General features: G+C 43.2%; 1 protein-coding gene across 3 annotated transcripts in view; it reads left to right on the forward strand.

The window, feature by feature from the left end:
* The window catches only part of MAML2 (mastermind like transcriptional coactivator 2), a 210,389-nt gene that overhangs the window by 144,843 nt on the left and 44,099 nt on the right, over positions 1-21,447 (forward strand). For all 3 annotated transcript variants that reach the window (XM_057399811.1, XM_057399808.1, XM_057399809.1), the window contains exon 3: positions 819-2,279. In XM_057399811.1, coding sequence (XP_057255794.1) covers positions 819-2,279 — 1,461 coding nt within the window. The remainder of the gene's footprint in view (positions 1-818; positions 2,280-21,447) is intronic.

Raw genomic sequence — 21,447 nt, forward strand, 5'->3', positions numbered from 1 at the left:
GCAGATGAAACTAGTGCTCTAAGTGTTCAAGGAAAAGGAAATAGGGTTACAGTTCTCAGAGCAGTGTTGCATGGACTGTGTGGTTTTATAGCAGATGTTTCAAGACATAAACAATTAGGGCTTAACGTATTAATATACGTCTCTGAAAAATAATCCAGCAATATATCATGGGCCAGACCCTTGGCTGACATAGCCTGATATGGTTCCAGTGGCTTCATTTTCAGTTTTCAACATGCTGACATCTAGCATCTTTAACTATATACATCTCTGGTCCAGTACAGAGCTGTGTCAGATGGGGATGTCTGGATCTTGCGTGTGCCATTAAAATGTGTCCTAGGACCTTCGGACTCAACAGCAGTCCAAAATGGTCTTTTGGGTCGTCAGAGTGTAATTCTGCAACACTGGATAGGCACAAGTGCGGATTTCATGAGTGCATTAATCTCTGCTGTCTAAAAATACTTTTGATCTATCTGACACAGTTACATGGGAGCAAATCTAGGGCAGATATGCCCTAGGCTTTGCCAGCTACAACTCTGGCCACCTCCCTACATGCACTCCCATGGGGGAAACAGGGTCTGTGTTCAACAGTAGGCAGAAGTGCTTGAAAAATGCTGGTGTCTACAAGGACGGGGTGGTGGTTGCAGGGAGATGTCTCACAACATATTTTCCTACAGTTCTGCATAGTTTCATTGACTGAGAAAGCCCAGAATAGCTTTGTGTACTATGCAGTGCTTACTTTCCTGTTGTCTTCTAGCAAACAGACTACAGATTATTTCTTCAGTGTCATCTTATTATTTTATTTTCTCTGCTTCTTTCAGCTCCAAGGCTCCTTGAAGAGAAAGTTGGTGGTAAATCTGTCACCTGTCAACAACAAGAGGCCCAATGGTGTTTCAGAGAGCTCCTTCCTTGACATTAAAAGGATAAGAGTGGGTGATAATGTCTCAGTGGGACAAAGTGGACAACATGTTAACAATTGCCAAAGCCAGTCAATGTCAGGAACTATGTCTGTGGGGCAAGGATCACAAAGAAAGCCTAACAACCTAGCAAACAGTACACATGTGAGTGGGAATGGCATGTTTAATATGACTTTAAAAGAGGTAAAGAAAGAACCAGGAGAAACGATGTCCTGCAGCAAACACTTAGATGGACAGACATCCCATGAGAACATGTTCCCTAACAGATATGGGGAAGACTCGTGGGAACAAATGATGGATCTGGAGCTTCAGGAGCTATTTAATGAACTGACTAACATATCAGTGCCACCAATGAGTGATCTTGAGCTAGAGAATATGATAAACGCCACCATAAAACAAGACGAGCCATTCAACATTGACCTTGGGCAGCAGAACCAGAGGGGCCCTGTGAGATCTCTGCAGATGGATAAGATGGTGATAAAAAGTGAATATGCACCAGGCATGAATCAGGCTCCTGTGGGCTCCCCACAGATAAGGCCTTCTTCTACAGGTCCAGCCTTCACTATGGCCACCACTGCCATGTCCACTTCTTCACCCATCCCTTCGGTGCCTCAGAGTCAAACACAGGTATCGCAGGTTTCTTCTGCATCCGGTCGGCCATTGCCTAACTGGCAGGAGGTCTCTCATGCACAGCAGCTCAAACAGATTGCAGCCAACCGGCAGCAGCATGCCTTGATTCAGCAGCAGCAGCAGCAGCAGCAGAACCAGACAGCCAACTGGTCCACTCTGTCTCCATCAGGACCTTCTCCTGGACCCTTCATGCAAGAGAAAATCCCCAGTCCTTCTTTTCGCCAGCAGCAGTTCAGCCCACAAAGCTCAGCAATGCTTGGGGTACCAGTGAATGGAAACCAGTCGAAAGGGATGAACAACTATGTTTATAAACCAACCACTCCCCAGAGCAATCCCATGGACATAATCATGCAACAGAAGCCTCAGGACCTCAACAGGAACTTTATTAACAGCACTCAGCCACCACTAGAGCAGCATCATGGCAACACAAAGCCTTTGTTTCACTTTAACTCAGAGCAAACAAACCAGCAGATGCCTTCAGTTTTGGGTTCCCAAAACAAGCCTGCCCTTCTGCACTACACTCAGCAGGCACAGGGTTCAGCCCCTGTGCAACAGCCACAGCAACAGCAGCAACAACAGCCACAGCAGCAACCTGCTCAGCCTCTCCCGAACCAGTCTCTTCAAAGGCCACCTAATGTACCCCTAGCACTGCAGCAAAAAATGATGCTTCAGAAAATGCAGCAAAGCCAGCAAATCTCAGGTTTGCAGTATCCAGTCTCTCAGCAGCACAGACAGGTAAGGCAAATTCCCTCTTATCTGTTAGAAAATCATTCTGGTCTGAGTAGTCAGAAGGCTTTTGCAGCCTGGCCTCATTTCTCCAGGGTGTATGGTTGGCAGATAATGGCCATCTCAGCACATATTTCCACAGAACTGGTGATGGCACGTTTGGCACCTATTCAGGTATATTATGGATGCGCATTTATACGTAGTTCAAGAAAGACAAGTTCATAACACTTTTTTCTGCATGCGATGGAGTATATCGTTACTATATGTATTATGTAGATACTTGTCAGAAAGGTGAGATAGCAGAGCAGATACAAGCTTATTTTGGATACCTATCCAAGTATTCTCACTTACAAGAATTTAGGTTCTTTTGAATGGCAAAATTTTAATTAATTCCTGTATTATCTTAGATGATGTATTTTACAACATTAGTTTGTGCGCCATCATTTTCTCCAGGGAGGCAGGGTTAGGAAATTCTGCTTTTAGATATCTTTTGACTGACGTGACAAAAATACTGTTTGCACATTTGTTATCTGTTTGGCAGAGAAAAACTAGGACTTATCTGTGAGCTTTATAAACACCCATCACACTTCTGGGAATATTCTGTGGATAAAATATGTGCCTAGATATGAAGGTGAAGGTTGCCACAGATATGTCTGCAATTATATACCACATGGCCAGCTCCCACTGCGTTATCATGAAACAGTGCTCTGACAAAATCGGTCGTTATAGCTCAGTTGTGCTCTGACAAAATCACTGTGCACCAGGACCCCAAGTTTCAGACCTGCCAATTGAAGTTTGAATTTGCAGCCTCACTCTACCACAGAGACTGTAAACCAGGTGCAAACCAAGTAAGATGTATTTGATCGTGGGACATTTAAGCCACTCTGAGTAGTTTTGGTGGACTTGAACTCAGCACGTTTGCAGGTGTGGCATGGCAATATAGGTGTGGAAAACTTCTGTGGATGTGAAAAACAGCTCTAAGAACTTGCTAAAAGTGAAATCCTAAGTCTTCCATGAAGTTCCAGAGAAGCAGCGTTGTGAATGAATCATTCTGAACTGGAGTTTCTTCACCAAACTGGGTGAACAGTCTGATGTTTTTAAGAGAAGTAGATATAGTTGTGTGCATGGACACCTTCCTCCTTTTATCTCTCTTAAATTCCCAGGCCAACTAACCGTGAATTTGCCCAGCAGAAAATCCCTTAGCAAGAGGTGCCAGGTGAAACCTATGGGCGGCTTTGGGTGGGGAGATGTTGCTTGGTTGAAAGATGTTGGAGAATGAGCATTGGCAGGGAGCAAACACAGCTTTGCTGTTTTACGGGAGGTCTCTGCTGGCTGTTCCTCTTCTTCTTAGGCTACTCTGTGCTTTCTTCTTAGGCACATTTCCCCGTACTCTTAATAGACTGGCAGGCAGATGAATTTTAACAGTTCCTTCATTCAGCCATGATGAAGCTTCCAGCAATCTGTCAGCACAGGGGAGACAGGCAGGACTTCTGCAAACACTACTATTTGTCTGAAAAAAATATGCAAGGTCACATTCTGGAAAGGAACAAAAGCACTGAGAGCAATTCCACTTCAGGCAGTGTTAACTCCTTGCTCTGTGTCCTTTTGGGCAGCTGCTTAGAGAGTCAAGCCAACAAGATGGTACTTGGCCATAGTAGTGTGTGCAGGGTTTATCATGAGTGTAGTGGGATCTCTCACCTGTGCAGTCACAAGATCTTTTGGCATAGGAAACTTGTTCAAAATGAACTTCGCAGAGTGTGAAACTTTAGATATTTCGCCAAGGAAGGAGTTTTGCCTATTGTCACTGACTTCTGCAAGGAGTTTTCTGAAGTTCCCTGTCATCTAACCACTTTCTACAGTTGTGTCTGCAGGACACGGCTACCTGATCCACAGCACAGCTGAGAAGCATAGAAGCTTTGTAGACACAGATTATGGAGCTTTTGCAGCAAAAATTGCTGTTTTTTCTGTGGTCTAGAATGGATAACTCGATTTTTTTAGACATGCTGAGCAGTTGTTTCAAAGTTCTACTGCAGTTTAGAAAATACGGTAGTTCTCTCTCAGTGCAGTATTCTGTAGCTGCTGGAACAATACTTAGAAGTTCAGTTGGTCCATCAATGGCAGAGTTTTGGAAAGGTTTGAACTTATGTATTTATTGACTCCTTTAGCACCAGCCTGCACAGCATCAACAGCCCATCAACCCCTTGGTCAGCTCCTGCTTGCCCCATAAATGCAGTCTGAATGCTAAATCAGAGTGGGAGGAGACACTGCTAGTCTTATTTTCCAACAAAGACAACAAAAGCCAAAACAACCTCACAGGTCAACACTCACTGATTTTAGCAATGGGGACATCACCTCATTTAGGCTACACAGTTTTCTTTCCTGAAGGTTCATCTCCTACTCTAAGGATTCCTACACATCATTAACAGTAATGCATGATTAATTACCAGCATTTACTAATTATCTCCATGCTTAATATTTATTTTACTCATGCCCTCTTTCTTCATGATGAAGCAAGGTTTGATTCTACTTTGTGTAATTCAGCTCATCCTCAGAGCATTGTAATTTTCAAATGTAAGGACCCTCTCAAATTGGCTGGAAGGCTTTGTTGCTGGAACTGTGAGTGCACATTCATATAGGGCTGCTGTGACATTGCCATCAGATAACACTGACTGGAATGTTATAAATTCACATTTTTACCTGAACCAGCTCACACTATATATTTTTACTCTAAAGATCTCCAAAAACCATTTGAACTTGGCTTTATCAGCCCAAGCTGCTGACTGGAAATGTAAAGCTCCGCTTGTCACATTCACTTTGTGTCAAATCGGAGCAAACTTATAGTGGGATTTGGTAATTAGATGTCTTTTTCCTCCAGGGAAGAGTCATAAAAATGATGGAAATCATCTTGGTTTCCTGGAAGATTGATCTGAATAAAGGCTTTGTTTGCATCTTTGCTTTATTTTCCATTGTTGTGGGAAAGAGTCACCTTTCCATTGTCTATCATGATGCAACAGATGAAAAACTCTCAGAAATTGAACACTTTTTTGTTTAGGGAATAATTAGAAATGCCAAATTCTGCACAGGTTTAATCAGGTTTGCAATATTTGTACAAAACCCAGATTGCTGTGGGGAAAATCTGTAACTGGACTTGGTTAGAAGTTTAAAGTCTAACTTTCCCCTTGAGAAGAAATGTAGTCCAGTCAGAGAAAGATGCTTCTGAAGCAAGATTTAAGGGTTTTGAACAACAACAACAAAAAATCGTCGTTTTTAACTAGTATAAAAAAATTCCACATGTATTTTCAAAGTTTTGATCAGCCATGAGACTTCTTCAATAGGACCCATTAGTCTGCTGTGAAGAAGTAAAAAAACAATTGAAAAGAAAAAAAAGAAAATAAAAAGCTGTATCTGCTAAATAAAATATTATTCATCCCTTTCTGGTTTTGACCTAAAGCCAAATTAAACTCAAAGATTTCAAGCTGACTTTTTCTCCAGATTTTCTTATTCAACTTCGTTCACTCAAGGAAGGGAGGAAAGAAGGCTGAGCTCATGAGAACAGCAACCCTAATGAAGTAAGGCCACTCTATCTGCTGTATGGGAGCATGTGCTGGATTTAGTCTTGGCTTTGGGGGCAAGGATAACACAAGGGATCATGAGAGCTTCAGCCCCCACTTTACCAGAACAACCAGTGGTCCTTATTTTTAAGGCTCTGGAAGCGTCAGTGTTGTGTGTATAGTTACAATCCACAACAGTGTTTCCTTGTGAAGTGCTCGAGTCTTTGTTCCTTTGTAATTGCTTTGTGGATGGGATCATGGGGTCATGGAATCATGGAATGGTTTGGGGTGGAAATGACCTCAAAGTTCATCCAGTTCCAACCCCTGCCATGGGCAGGGACACCTTCCACTAGAGCAGGTTGCTCCAAGCCCCGTCCAACCTGGCCTTGAACACTGCTAGGGATGGGGCAGCCACAGCTTCTCTGGATGACCTGTGCCAGTGCCTCACCAGCCTCACAGAAAAAAACTTCTGAAGATCTAATCTAAATCTACTCTCTTTCAGTTTAAAGCCATTTTCTGCCCTTACTTGCCTTAACTGGGGCAAGCTTTAAGTCATTTTCTTCACCAGGCCTTAACAGGTCCCCTTTAAATCCAACCAGTCTCCCTTCCTACGAATCCTGAGTGTTCCCTTCTCCAGTACCTGCTCCAAGCATTAGTGTCCCATACATGCCTCTTGCCTCATGCCCCCCCACAGGAAGGCTTTGCATTTTGCAGCATGAGGCAAACGGCCTTTCAGGTGCTCCATGATCCCAGGACACAGCATGGGTTTGGACTGGAGAAAGGCCACAGCACTGCACCAAGGGATGTGCCACCAATGAGGAGCTTCTGCTCCAAGTGCTGAAGGGACCCCACCTTCCAGGCCTCTTCCATTACTGCCTTCAAATGCCCAGTAAATCAGTGCTTACCTGAAATACATGCAAGGGGTACAGATAGTAATTCAACTAACCTGGCAGCTTGGCAGAGATGTTGTGACAGACTATCCTCTCATTTTCTCCGGTGTAAACTTAAGGTAATTCCATGTAATTGGACTTAGAGCAGCACACTAAGCAGCAGGATGTGACCTTCTATATGTGTTTTTTTAAAGCGTGGGCACCATACGGATTGAATAAAAGGTGTATGTTGAATTGTCAGATGGTTATAAAGTGCTATGGGAGGAAGAAGCATCAGGAACAAAAGATCTAATGGCTCTTTTGACAGTGCAGGTATAAAAACTCTTGTTATCGTTCACTGCTGAGCGATAACTTACACCTCTCATTCAGCCTCCGAAATTCCACAAAGAAAATGTGGCTTCTTTGGATGACTCATATCAAACCAATGTTTTCCTAGACCTTTGTGTTTACCACTAAAGAAGAAACGAAGAGCACATTTTGGTGAGGCGACCTCTCTGTTTTCAAGTGTGAAGGAATTATTTTGCAAATATTTGTGCAATGAAGAGAGGAAGCCTAGAGTAGCTTGTGGTAATTGGTACAAACCAGGACTTAAATTTGACTTAGATCATAAATAACAGCGATTCCAGGCTTTTGGAATCTGCAATAATAGAAACTGTTCCATAGTGTAAGAAAATAACAATGTGACCTTTCTTTCAGTGTTCACTATAAAAATAATATTTGGATGACAACTTTTCTTGATAGCTGCATTTGGGTCACATTCCTTCATGCAAGGGCTTCTGAACTAAATATTTTGGATTAAAATTTGAGTATGTCCCATAACTCCATAACCACCATCAACTGCGGGATCGTAGCTGATTTATGATCACAAAACCAGAGAGAAAATGACTAAGCTGCTGTATTGTCATGGTGGACAGTTGTCTTGGTAGTGTCTTATATCATTCATGCTCAGTTTGCTGAATGGAATATATAGACTGTTACACTGTGGATGGTTAGTTCAGGAGGTCATTGTAATTCAAAGGCTCAGAGAGTGTGGCAGTTCCATAAGGTTTCTTGAACTCTGCATAAAGTATTTGTCCTGGTTAGAGTATTAGCTTCTTAGGTCAAATGCTGCTGGATTTGGGGATTTGGGAGGTAGCAGAGGTTGTCCCTGTTGTCTCATTTGGAGTGCTTTTTGAAGGTATCTATCTTTCTTGAAGATCTTCCTTGGTATCTTTTAGGAAGATACCAATAAAAACTATCATTGCACTTGCCTAGATGAGTTCTTCGCTAATGTCAGCACACTGAAGTCTTATTTATTATTTATTAGCATAGCGGAAATGCCTGGGAGATCCACTGATAGGGCAAAATGCATTCTGTGAAGAACTGTATAAACACAGATTTTAAATGGCACCTGTCTCAAAGGGACAACGTTGATCTGCCTTCTGTAAGAATCAAAGAAAAAATGAGTTTTAGAGAAGGAATTTGAAGGAGATCCTCTTCTACCTACCTGCATGTCTGGAACTATTGATCTAAGGACAGGCAAGGTACCTGGTGTGTACGCAAAAGAAGGTGATGGTGGCAACAAAGAGGAAAGGGTCAGAAGGTCCCCAGTGGTGGTGCCTGAGATTACAGTTTACAAACCTGGGATGATGGAGTAAAATAGGGAACCATCCCCAAAGACAGGACTTGAGTTTGTGCTTATTAGATAACTGGAGAGGAAGTGTAACAGGACAAGACTGGGATAAGGAACTGTGAAGATACATGAGGAAGGAAAAGGACCAGGGATGTTTCAAGTTTGGCTCTCTGCTACTAAGCAAGTTTGTCTGTCTTGACCTGTGATCTCGTCAGTAAAGGTGGGATATCCATAAGGGCTTCTTACCTGGTTGAAGTTAGGATTTCTGCTATTGCTGTGTGTGCATCTGAGGCCAGAGTCAAGCCCTGAGTCAACTTCCTGCAGGGATTTCGGAAAAGCAGCCTGGAAAAACAGTATAATTCCACAGCCATGTGGAGCTGGCATGGTGAAACCCCTTTCCTGTAAGTTTTTCTTGTTTGTAGGCAATTTGTGAATACCTCAAGAAGTCAAGGAACAAAAAAAATTAACAAGCCCCAGCTCCCATTTCTCTCCCTAGGGTCTTCTTATTATTTTAATTCCCCAAAGTCCTCAAGAGCAAGTCCCAGTAAATTGTCTCTCAGGGGGGTTGAAATGAAGGAATATTTTAATGGCAAATATTTATTCCTCCACTCAGCCACTTTTATCACTGGTGTTTTTATGGTGGAGACCTGCCCCAGGCCACAGGTGACTGTCATTAAGACAGCAACAGACCTAGTAATGTTCCTTTAATGGGAGTTTTCACGGGTGAATTTACCATTTGTATGTGATGCTGATCCAGAAAATCAGCCAGATGCCCCAACAGAACTATTCCAGAACCATCTGCCTGTTTTGTTTGCTGCATGCCTGTTTCTGGTAATGTACACGCATAGTGTAAGAGACAGCTTTTGCCCTGAAGAATTTATAATCTAAATAAGCAAGCCAGCCAAACCTTGAGAAGAAGGAAATGTTGATGTGTATTTTATGTATTATTATATATTTTGGGAAAGAGAGAAGGAAGATCTCATGCAAAGCCATTACAATCCACTGGAGCTGTTGGATACGGACACATTTAACATTGCAGAGGAATCCTCTGAAAGAGTCTGGAGTTGGACTAGACCTAATATCAGTCTCAGAGACACTATCCTTGTGTGCTAGGATAGTGCCTGAACCTATCAACTTGCATCTGCTCATCTTGACTGCCCTTGTCTCTTGGTCTGAGAGTCTTTCCTGTAGATCCAGCACCCACAGCTCTGAGCCTTCACAGCCTGCACAGTCCCCCAGAGGAGGCCTCTGAAGCAGTTACAACAATATTTGATGCCTTCTTTTCCCTCAATGCGCATACATTGATGGTAAACAGCCCACTGGTGCACCCAGCATCTTGTCATATCTCCAAGGCGCCTTTGAGACATCCATTCATAGGTGGACATGCAGTGGCTATGCCTGAGATTCTGGTTGCCACCTTATACACGGGGAAGGAGTGGGGTCTTGAGGGCAGCCCAACACCACATTGAAAAGGCCAACCATGCTGAGTTTGTGTTACCACTTCAAAACTGGTCCTTACTGCTCTGTCCCCTCTGACAAGGCTCTGTTTTGTCAAGCCTGAGCTGGGAATTGGAAGGGGGATGACTGCTTGAAGCAGCTGATCCATCTGAAAAGCCAAGCTCCTTTCACAGAGTATTTTAATAGTAAAAATCAGCCTTGGCATAGCTGTGGAAATATTAGAGTTGAATGATTCTCCAATTTCATAGGAAAAGGTGAGGATTTATGATGTCCACATCATGTCGTGAATCAGTAGAAGTGAAGAAATCATGGAAAAGGAGGGATATTTATTACCCTAAGTTTCCTACGTAACCAGTGAGGAAGGCACAGGTCAAAGTACTTACACCTGACACATACATGGGGCAACAGCTCACTGCAGAAGAACCTCAGTGCCCATGAGCCCAGAATGGAATAGAATGGAATAGAATAGTATAGAACAGAACAGAATAGAATAGAACAGAACCAGAGCAGAACAGAAGACTAGAATATTTCCATTGGAATGGACCTACAAGTCACCTAATCCAACTGTCTGACCACTTCAGGGCTGCCCAGAAGTTAAAGCATGTTATTAAGGGCATTGTCCAAAGGATTCTTAAACACTGATGGACTTGGGGCATCGACCACCTCTCTAGGAAGCCTGTTCCAAGGTTTGAAGCTTCTTCCTGCCTTGCAAAAGATGCACATGAGGAAGAATCATGAAAGTTGAATGGTCCTCTCAGGCCCTCATAAAAAGCTCTGTAGTCAACCTTGGTTGAAAACTTCCCTGTGATTGACTGATGCAAAAATACTTGCAATGACTAAGGTGTGAAAAGGAAGAAAGGCAGTGTTTCTTTGGAGCCAGTTTGTTCTGTAACCTGTAAGAGGGAGAGACATTCTAAGGGCTTTCCATATTTCTGTGAAGATGGGTTAGATGTACTCTCACAGTCTTTTCTTTTTCTAGTCCTTTCTATAATTTGCAGTGGTTGCAAGATGGGCCACAGCCTGACTCCAAGTGAGTGATGAATGACTAAAGGATTTAGTGCTTTGGTTCTGGTTAGAAAAGCATCCAGCTTTATCCATTGCAGAACTAGATTTCTCCGAATGACTGTAAACTGCAATCCCAGCTAAAGCAGGCTTTGCTGGGGTGACTCCAGTCTTGTCTGGTTTCAACTAGAATGGAAAAGAAAAGAATGGTGGGTTTTTTTCCTACTGGAACTGGTAAAAGACATGGGAAGACATAGGGATTAGCAGAAGTATTGGGAGGTTCACAGCCTAAGTGCAAAACAGAGTGGGAGGAGAGAGGGTGGGAGCGAGTTCTGGCTATCCATCCTTAATCCAAAGCTGCCTGCTTCTTCCCAGGCTATACTTCACTGTCATACACTTGCAAATTCACTCCAGGAATGAAAACAGACTAACTTTAAGCTTGTTCCCAAAGCTGCAAATTTGTCCCTGCTGGGTGTTAATTTAACTGCTTCCAGGGCACCAGGATGTCTACTCGAGTTCCCTTTGCTCGCCTGCTTCTCTTTTTTTCTTGCACATCTGGTGTTGTGAAAACTTCCAAGGCACCACACGGAAGAGTGATGAACTGGCCACTTTTAACCCTTTCTGCTGCATGCCAAGTATGAACCTGTCTCTCTCCAGTGTTTTCTCCCTGTAGCAGAGTCCATGGGCCTTGTTACGCATGACATTCACAAACACTGAGCATTTCACAGGGTGAGAAGTGAGCTTCCCTTCAGCTCCATCATCCTGTTTGTCCTGTGGACAAACCTGACTAAACAGTAGTAACTGGGCCTTGAAAATTTCCATCAGGAAGAAACAGGTTTGTGGCAGTGAGAGTTTTTTCCAAAATATTTCTTTTTTTCCTCTTGCTTTTATCTGGTGTTGCCATTTCCCAGCAGGGAGGATGTTCAGTGCAGCAGCTTTGCTCATATTATGGCAAGCAATGGCTTTTTCCTGTTGGTTTTTGATTGTTGCCATTTGTTCTGTAATGGCTGCGTTAACTGTTCATGTGCTGCGTCAACTGAACCAAAGCAAATTCAGAATGAGCTGTGTGTCTCATTTCCTTGTACTTTACTTGACTTTCTCCATTTTGCTTTCTGTTGAAAAGGTTGTTTCATGACAGGCTCACTTGTTTCACTAACGTATTCCTACCAATCATACAGACTGGCTTGGTTTTTTGTCTTTGGCTAGGGTTTGCTAAAGAAGAAAACCAGCAAAGATACTTGAAACCCAAATTCCTCTTCCATTTTAGCCTGTTGTGCAATAGCAGCCTTAAGGCACAAGAAGGGTGCAAAGTCCTTCCTTTGCTGTCTTTCTCTCAACCCTATCATCACTTTTAATCCGCAACCCTCCTTTCCTACTTCCATTCCAGGGTCTGTTCCTTCTGAGCCCTGGTTCCTCTTCAGCATCCACCTCTGTGGAGCTGAAACACCATGGGGAAACACCTGACAGCCATATGGGCTGCTGAACACAGCGAGAAAGCAGCCGTATCCATCTCACTGATGCAGGAGACCCAAATGTGCCACAGTCCTCGAGTTTGGCATCTTCTCTTCCTCATGTAGGGTTTTCACTGCTGAGTTTTATTTTTAAAAGCAGTAAATAACTCTCGATCCACAAATTACAGGCCTCTTTGGTAAACATGAAATCTACTTCATGGGCTAAGTACAGCTGTGTTGTCAAAATCTTATTTCATATGCAAAGTGCTATCAAATGCAGCTTTTTTCAGAAGCAGCACTTCTCTGTGGGCTGAGCTCTGGGGCCTCAGGAAGCATTGGAGCAGCTCTTCCGAAGGTTTTTCCATAGCCATACATACATTGCATTAAAAAAAATGAAATCGTCACATTTTTAATCCTCCTGAACTGCTTTCTGGACTCACCACCTGAAAATACCAATGAAATTTGGGTTGTGGAGATACAATTACTAATCTCCCTATTAAGCCCGAGCTTTTTTTAAGGGTAGGATTTACTTGTCCATAGCCAAATTATTTATGCAGATCTAGAGAATAACAGTCCAAAACCTATATAGCTTTAACATATCCATCCCTGCTTTTCTTCTGACAAGTTTTCCAACCAGTGCACCTAGTAACCACCTTTGAAATTGGTCATAAGTAGATTTAGGCTAGAAATTAGCAGCACATTCCCAGCAACAGGAGAAATTGGCTTTCCTGAGGAGATTGCTGATGGCCAAAAACCTATCTGCTTTTAAGATAAAACTTAGAATAAATGCTGGATGATATGTGATAGCAAGACATTCAGTTTAAAGATGGGTCTCTGCTCCTCTGCTGTCATAGCAAAATACAAAGCAGTCATCTGGCTGTCGCCTTGCGTGGTCCTTTCTTTGACAGAACCAAGTAGGAAGGCCACTACTAAGCGGAGTAGATGGCATGCCTGAGAACACTGGATAGATGCACAGATATTTAATTGCAGTGTTCATTTAAATACATGGTCTACTGTTGTTACGAGCCCTGAGGATGTTTTCCCTTTTCCTTCTGAAGAACCCAAAGCAAATCAAAAGCTGGTCAGTTGGTACAGTAATTGTATATAAATTTGCACATGAATCATTAATTAGAGTCAAACTGTGGAAGAAATTAAAAAGGCTAAAGGACATTTGTGTGAAGACCACTGTGCTTGGTACAGGGAACATACAAATATTTGGACTGTTTGCTGAAATGGGCACAATGTTAATGAATCATTGTAATCACCTTCATTATAGTCTTTCAAAGAGAGGAGGCTACTATGCAAAACCAAGCCTGACAAAACCATGCAAAACCCAGAGGCAGTAGAGAAGCTGCTGATTAGATAACTGTCTTGATATTTGTATCTGAGCCTGTGGATCTGGACAACATAATATGTTACTCTCAGGGCAAGAAGCAAGAGAATGGCTGCTGCCCCATGTCCTCTTGAATGACGTTTTTAAGGTGCCTCTTGGTCTCTTGCGACCCCAGGGTAACTATTTGAGATAGTCTTTATTGTGCTTTTCCCAAATTTTTCTTATACCTCTGGTCTTTCTGTGGCTAGAATTAGGCTATAAATATTAGTGAACAAAAAAGATGTAAAAGGTCCATATTTTGTGTTATTTTAGCCACTCAAATGCTACAAGCAAAACCTAAACCAAATTAAGTTCATGCATAAATATCAGCAGGAACACTGAGATAGTGGTGATAGCAGAAGTAATGAAATTATGTAATACATGCTAATTGTTTTCTACACACTAATTTATCCATAAAGCTTCTGTGCAGTAAGCAACTATTAACTGTTCTGTAAAGGTTAAAAATTGAGACGGTGAGATCAACACTTTCTTCTAACACAGCCAGTGAAGTTAAAGCATTAGAAATACATGTGGTGCATCTAAATAAGAGTCTTGGCGCAAAGTGACTGAGTCAAGGAGAGATTAAATAGATCAGTACTTGTGAAAACAGGCCATCTATTTAGATGCATATGTATGGCTTTAATTTTAGTCTCCCAAATAGGGTTGGATTCAGAATTAGCATAAACTTTGCAGTTTTTATAGATGTTTCAAACTACTTTTTTTTTGACCAAGCACTTCCCTGTCAAAAAATCAGATTCCTACAAAAGCAAAGATTCCTACAGAAGTCAATGAGCATTTTCAGAAAGCTTGCTTTGGAAGATTTAGATATTTCAGCAACCAAAGCAGTCAGAATTTCATTTCATTAATGTTTATATCTATATAGCTTAAAGCAGTTTAAAAATTCTCCATGCTGAGGGAGGCTGTGTGTGTTGATGCTCATGTGTTAGCAAAATGAGCTCATGTATGCTAGAGGAGCATCTTAACACTTCACAAAATGGCAAATAGATGCAAGGTAAGAGCTACACTTTCAAATGCAGATCACAGGAGAAATGGATTTCACACCAAGGCTTCTGAATTTGCATCTCAACGACTTTATATATGTCCATGTACACAAAAGGCAAATATATTTCCATGCATGACGATGCAAAAGGCAACTCTGACCTTATTGAAATGGTAATCAAAATATTGATCATAATGGTTATGTTGCATAAACAATAGTAAACATTTAAATATTTAAAGTTTCAAAAGAGGCTCTCAAAGATTGGGGAAAACGGGTTTGTTCATTGCTCAGATTCAGGTCTCCCTTCTTGTCCATCGGTTCAGAGTTTCCGAGGTCCTGCAAGAAACACAGCGCAAGTCCTTTAGTGCATGAGAAGGAAATGAAGTCTGCACTCACCTGACATACCCTCACCAAGCTCGCTCAAAACAGCAAAGTGAATGGTAGGAGTCACAGTGGTGGAACCAGGGAGAACACACACGTCTATACATGTGGGATAATGCCACTGTACCACAAGGTGATTTCTTCCTAAACACCACCTGCAATCTATGAATCCACCTCGGGCAGCATACAGAAAGGAAGAAACAGCTTCCTTGTTATTAATGTGGGACTTTTCAGACAATAAGTAGGTTTGAGAAAGGAGATACAGATCGATTTCATGAGTGAGATGGGGAAGATGAACAAGGAAGAATTAATCACTGTTTCTCCTACCAGAAAAGCTGTAGGCACCTACTGAAGTCATCAGACAGCAAAACAAGCAAGAGGAAGGCATCTTATACCTAACACCAGGGGGCATCTCCTGTAGGCATCTTTGCTGCACAACATTGTGGGTGCCAATTTCTAAGCATGGATTCAAAACTGGAGTTGTGCAAATTCAGAAGAAATATTTGTGAAGGGCAGCTCGACAGTGTGATATAGATGTAAAGTTGCACTCAAAATGCCTAAATGGCAGAAACTAGAAGATATATTGGATGCACTCCTAGTGTATCCTGCCTCTGTTCGTATAGTCCATCTCTGAACATCTTGGTCACTCTGAATGTGGCCACTGTAAGACACAGTTCTGGTTGGAGAATAACACTGCTTGATTATAGCAGAAAAGGTTATTAATACAAGGAATGCTAGAAATGGTACCTGGATGAAGGCAATTCATCTTAGCTAAGTCTTCCCCAGTGAAGTTTAGGATCACCTAACCCACCAGCCCCTCATTGTGGCAGTATGTCAGTTGACAGGTCTCCAGTTGACCTGGCACATTCTGGACCAGCAACCCCAGGGCTTGTGAAAGTGGATCTACTCTTTGTTTTTCAGCTGTGAGGGAGCATGCAGAGTGATGTGACCATGATCCAGGCTCTTGGAAAGGGGTTTTTGAAGATGGAAGCTCTAGGAGAGCCTACCTCCCCCCAGCAGTTTCTCCTGATGTATGTGCTCCTCCTGTTGCTCCCTTCAAGGAAGGTTTAGTGATCACTTTCATGGGGTTGCAGAAATGTCCCAAGGGACACAAGTAATGGAAGGGAGATGCTGGTTTTCAGCCATTTATAACTGATCCAAACTGGAACGGCATTCCATGAAGAAGCCAAAAGCAACAGTGTTGAGGTACTAACCTTGCACACTTCCAAAAGTCTTTTGCAAAAAAAGTGAAGGTAATTAGATATCTAAACTCATTATTACAGGACCCCTTTCAAGCAAGGTATGTAAAGCCCCCATAATACTTGGGCCTGCTTTTTACATCATGTTCAAAAGGCTTCAGCCAATTACTAGGGTGATCTGTGGAAATAGTGACAATGAAACTTGTTTACTGCTTACTCTTACAAGTTCCTAAGCAAAAATTTTGTCTCTGATTCTCCTTCAGGCTGAGATCCCCTTTATGTCATTCTGACCCCAGAAAGGAGCCTTTAATGGAAGAAAAATGTAATTACATATTCAGGCCACTTTGGTGTAACAGGGACTTAGTGTTAATAAGAATCACACTTTAGGTGTTCCAAATGCTCTTTAAAAAAAGAGACAACAATGTGCAAAGTAAACTCTGAGCTATTAATTCAAGAGCAGTATGAGCAGCAGCAGCAGTAAAGAAACCCGATATATCCATCAATCAACACTGTGGAACCCTGTTTGTTTGCACTAGTTAGAGAGTGATGAATAGGTCCTCTGTGTAAAACATTCAGCTACAGTGTGAGAGGGTAATAAATTAGGTTTGTTAATTTTATATGCCGTACATACAAAATCACTAAAAATTGTCAATACACTGTAATGGTGACAGGAAGGTCTGGTGCTATAGGAACATGAACGCAGTGCTTTTTCATCTGTACGAGTGAATGTCTCTTCTGGCATTTCCTGCATTTCAGGGAATATGATATAATCAGCCTGGAGGGAGAATTTCACCTACTGATCACTCAGGTTCCCAGCTGCCTCACTGGACTACACTTGTCTAAAAATCATGCTTCTCACACTTACAATCCCCATTACCTCAGCAGTCAGTGAAAGACAGGGACCTCCAGGGAATGAGTGACTCTGTCCCCCAGGAGGTGCCCAAGAGAAGTGGTGTGATGTGTGGTGGTGGCACAGGCAGGGACCATGATGCTCACCCCATGCCTCCAGGGAGCTGAAGGTAGATGATAGAATCATGGAATCATAGAATCATAGAGTGGTTTGGACTGGAAAGGACCTTAAGATCATCCAGTTCCAATCCCCCTGCAATGAGCAGGGATACTTTACACTAGACCATGTCCAACCTGGCCTTGAACACTGCCAGGGATGGAGCATTCACAGCTTCCTTAGGCAACCTGTCCAGTGCCTCACCACCCTCACAGTAAAGAACTTCTTCCTTATATCTAGCCTGACCCCCCCTGTTTAAGTTTGAACCCAAATAAGGTGGATGCCCCATCAGGGTGGTGCACAGGCAGACCATGAGATCAGCTGTGGGGCTGGGCTGTGAGTACAGTCCCGGCCTTTAAGCAACCAGCAGCGAGCACTGAGAGTCTGATCTCAAACCATTCCCTTCTGGCACAGATAGAGACCTGGGCACAGACTACGTAACCACCTCAGCCTGGTATTTCCCAGGCTGCTTTCAAACTGCAGCCCAGACTGCGCTCAAGGGGTGCAGTCTTTTAAACCCAGGTTAGAGTCTTGCGATTTGTTTCATCTTCATCCATGTAAGGTTTTCCCACTTTTGGCTATGAGCTTTGACCAGGACAGAACTTTGCACACACTCCCACTGCCTTCTGTCCTACGGCTCCACTGTTGTATGACTGCGTTCGTGTTTTCACACCCACTTCAGTGTCAGCCAAGGCTAAGCAAGTGCGTGCAGCCTCAGTTGTGCTCACATAAACTGGTGTTGCTGTTCAGAAAGCTTTCCTCTCTAGATAAGCTGGTTGACAGTGTCTAATGTGTACTGCGGAAGGGTACAAAGCCTCCAGTGACACTAAGCAGCACAGACACAAGCATGTTTGAGCATTTTTTAAAGCACCCTCTCAGAGGGGAAGGCAAGCTTGACAAATCGCTTCGCTTTCTGGAAGCTTGCTTTATGGCAGTATGTATTTCTCAAGTCATGGCAGTGAGGAAATGAGTCCGATGCATGAGAATGTTGCCATGTTATTAAACGCTGGTGCTGGTGTAAAAGCTGTGCTTACTTCCATGGGAATGAGTTTCTTTGCCAAAAATGAGATGCCTCAGCTGCCCCGTGGGACTGCATCCTAGTTTGGAAGGAATGGAGGAAGCTGCTGTGAGCGGCCAGAGCAGATAGGAGTGATTGTGGCAGCCTGTTTGTAAGGATGGAGGAGCAGCTTGGCACTTGCTGTACCATGTCCTTGCCCTAGCACCCCAGCAAGTATGCCACAAAATGCTTCTTGCCCCTGCCAGTGCTTGGGTGTTACACCTGGGTGCAAATCCAAAGTAACTGCGCTGGAGCCCGCTCACACTTGGCAGGGTGCTGTGACAGGGCAGCAAACTGGCCAGTCCCTACAGGAAAGCTTCACTGATGGCAGCACTGAGCTTCATCGCCCAGGCTGTACCATCTAAATGAATGTAAAAATAAGACCGGCTTTGTTTGACTTGTTAAACACAAATCATTTCAACCCTCCTGTCAGCAAAAAAGTGATTTTTTTCTCCCTAGCTATTTTTGTTTTATCGGAAACAGGGAGAACTCATTAACACGGGTGTTTTGAACTGTAGTTTAATAGAAGGCACGCTAATACAGTTCATTAAATTATGCATGTTTGATGTTTGAGGTAATGTTTGCACAAATCCTCGGGGAGAGGATACTGTAGAGCTAAAACGATGTTTTTCACAGCCAAATGGCATAATCTCATTACCAAAGTTTTGTGATCAAGATGAAAGGTACACTTAGTAATTGCAAGGGATAAACAGTTTTTCCTCTGTAACTGCCCTTATTACTCACAGATAAGAGAGCCAGTGCAGACTGTTACATTTCCTTCTTTTCTCTTTCTCTCTTCTTTCCTTTACCACCCACTTTGCTTATGATTCACCAGCAGTTTCTATGGACTGGATGGATGTAAGCAATGAGGGCAATTTCTGTTTGCCTGTTTCATGGCAAAAGAACATCCTCAGGAGATGTATTTGCTCACATTCAGTGTGGAGATGCAGGTATTGCTTGGTATGGTGGGGCGTCAAGGTTTTAAGATCTGAGATTCTTTTCCATGAGTGCTCCAGCCTGTAGCTTTCCAGCAGGCTGCTCAGCACGCTGCTTTTCAACTTCTTCCAGCTGGTGAACCCACGTTATTCCAAGGAAATCCGCAGACCCAGCACAGCAAATCGAAACCTTGCTTTTCTTAGTTACCTTTTGACCTCCAGAAGTAATCTGTCGACTCCCAGGCATCTGATCTTAGGTTGAAAACGTGGATTTAAGAGATCTGAAGGAAAAGGAGTACATCTGCCAGAAAAGTGTAGCTCTTCTAAACATTCCTCTGACCACATTGTCTTTAAACAGAGGGGAGAAACGCCTTACCTCGCTTGCTGGGTATGGGAAGAATCCCTTTTTTGCCCTTAGTTCAGTAGTGCTGTGACAGCAGTTGGGGTGGCCTTTGGGCTGTATTGTTGCAAATAGCTGAAAGGAAACCACAGTGTAGGCAGAGCACTGGACCTTGGTGAACATTGATTTTACATGTTCTGGTGGGTGTTTCATTGCGTACCTGCTGTCACTTTGAGTTCAGAAGGCAAGATAGATTGTAATGTGAATTTTATTCTGCTACTTTACAGCATGTCATACCTGTAACTGAGGCCTTTAAATCAGGAACTGACACTGTTCCCGTGTCCTAAGCGATTATATGACCCTTTAGGATTGAGTGATGTGTTAATCTCTTCTAATTACACTATACTGTATCTCTTGCATTCAAACAGGGCTGTTTCTGCTCCTATAGAGGCAGAAGGCCAACTGGAGCTGCACCAGGTCCCATTTGCAACCTAGTGACCATGTGTTTGGGGGAAAACTGAAAAGCTTAGGTCCATTGAAGACCCAAGAAATAAAGGTGCTGGAGCAGGATGAGATCTAAAATGATTTTTTAAAGGTTCTGTCTCTTTTGCCATATGATCCCTCATTTATCATGCAAATTTATAATTTTCATGCAATTAAAACCCAGTTTTTGCCATGGAGGTGAGTTTGATTAGTTTGTGCAGTTGACAGCTAGTAAAACTGTGTGAAATACCACAAAAATTCTACTTTTCACTGGAGAAAAGGAACATTTCCCTTATCATAAGCAGAGAGAGAGGATGAGAATTTGTCCTTGTTTGTCTCATTACTGTCTGTAACCTGAGCACTGTACCTAGATGATCCAAACCTGTTAGTGTCATAACATAAAGCCATGACTCAGGTATGTGCCTGGCTGCATCCTCGCTGATGATGCCACAGTGGCTGTGCACAAGGACATCAAATTAGCTGTAGAAATCACAATCACTCCTTGTCTTAAAGCTCTTGATGCTCCCAGCATGATATAAATGTGGGTAAATAAAGCCCAGCCACATGCAGTTCAGATATAGAGTGGCCTGACCCCCACTTCTATGGGGGCCAGCACAGCAATGACAGCTGCAGGAGTGGGTATTTACTGCCATCCCTTCTCCTTCTTGCTGGTCACATCATTGGCTGATGTACTGGGGTGGGTACATCTATGCCATAACAGACAAGCATTATTATCATCTTGGTTTATGTCATTGAGCAGCGGTAAAGCTGCCAGCAGAAGGACTCCTGTCAGTATAAGGTATATCTATGCTGGGGGCTTTACCAGTGTCTGCTGTGATGGACATATCCTCGTGTGGACAAGCCTGGGTCTCCTGCTATCCTGAAGGAGCTGTGGAGCACTACCTGGTTGTACCACTCCCTGAGTAAAGTCCCTTTCACACAACAGAGGGGTTTGTCCAAGTCAGACAAAGTGTGGCTAGTCTTCTGAAGCCCTCAGCGTACATGGTACATCTCCAGAAGTGCTTAGCAGCTTCTGAGGCCATGCAATGGAGGTGACAAATACCTGCCCAGGACCCAGTCCAGGACTACAGGACTCCTTACTGGAGTGATAGATGCACCTGGGTCATGGCACTTCCATCATCTCACCATGGTCATAGGCATGCCCAGATCCAGCCCTCACGAATCTCACAAGCTTCTATTCCATTTCAGGAGTGTGCTGGCCTCTTTCTTGTCTCAAGAGAGCCCATGCCTGGCAAAGCTTCTTGGGTGGATCTGTGATCCCTCCAGAGCTGTATGCACTGTGGGCCGGAGAGTCTGGGGCAGAAGCCAAGCCATGGGGAAACTGCTGCTGGAGACACAACATGCTATGTGCTTGCTATGTGCTTGCCTGCTCCAGCAACCTGGGCAGAAGCCACACCATGACCTAGGTCTGTGCTTTGA

The sequence above is a fragment of the Pezoporus wallicus genome, unplaced genomic scaffold (assembly GCF_028554395.1).
Source record: "Pezoporus wallicus isolate ANWC-B61680 ecotype Strahan unplaced genomic scaffold, APGP_CSIRO_Pwel_v1 scaffold_6446, whole genome shotgun sequence".
Taxonomy (NCBI): domain Eukaryota; kingdom Metazoa; phylum Chordata; class Aves; order Psittaciformes; family Psittacidae; genus Pezoporus; species Pezoporus wallicus.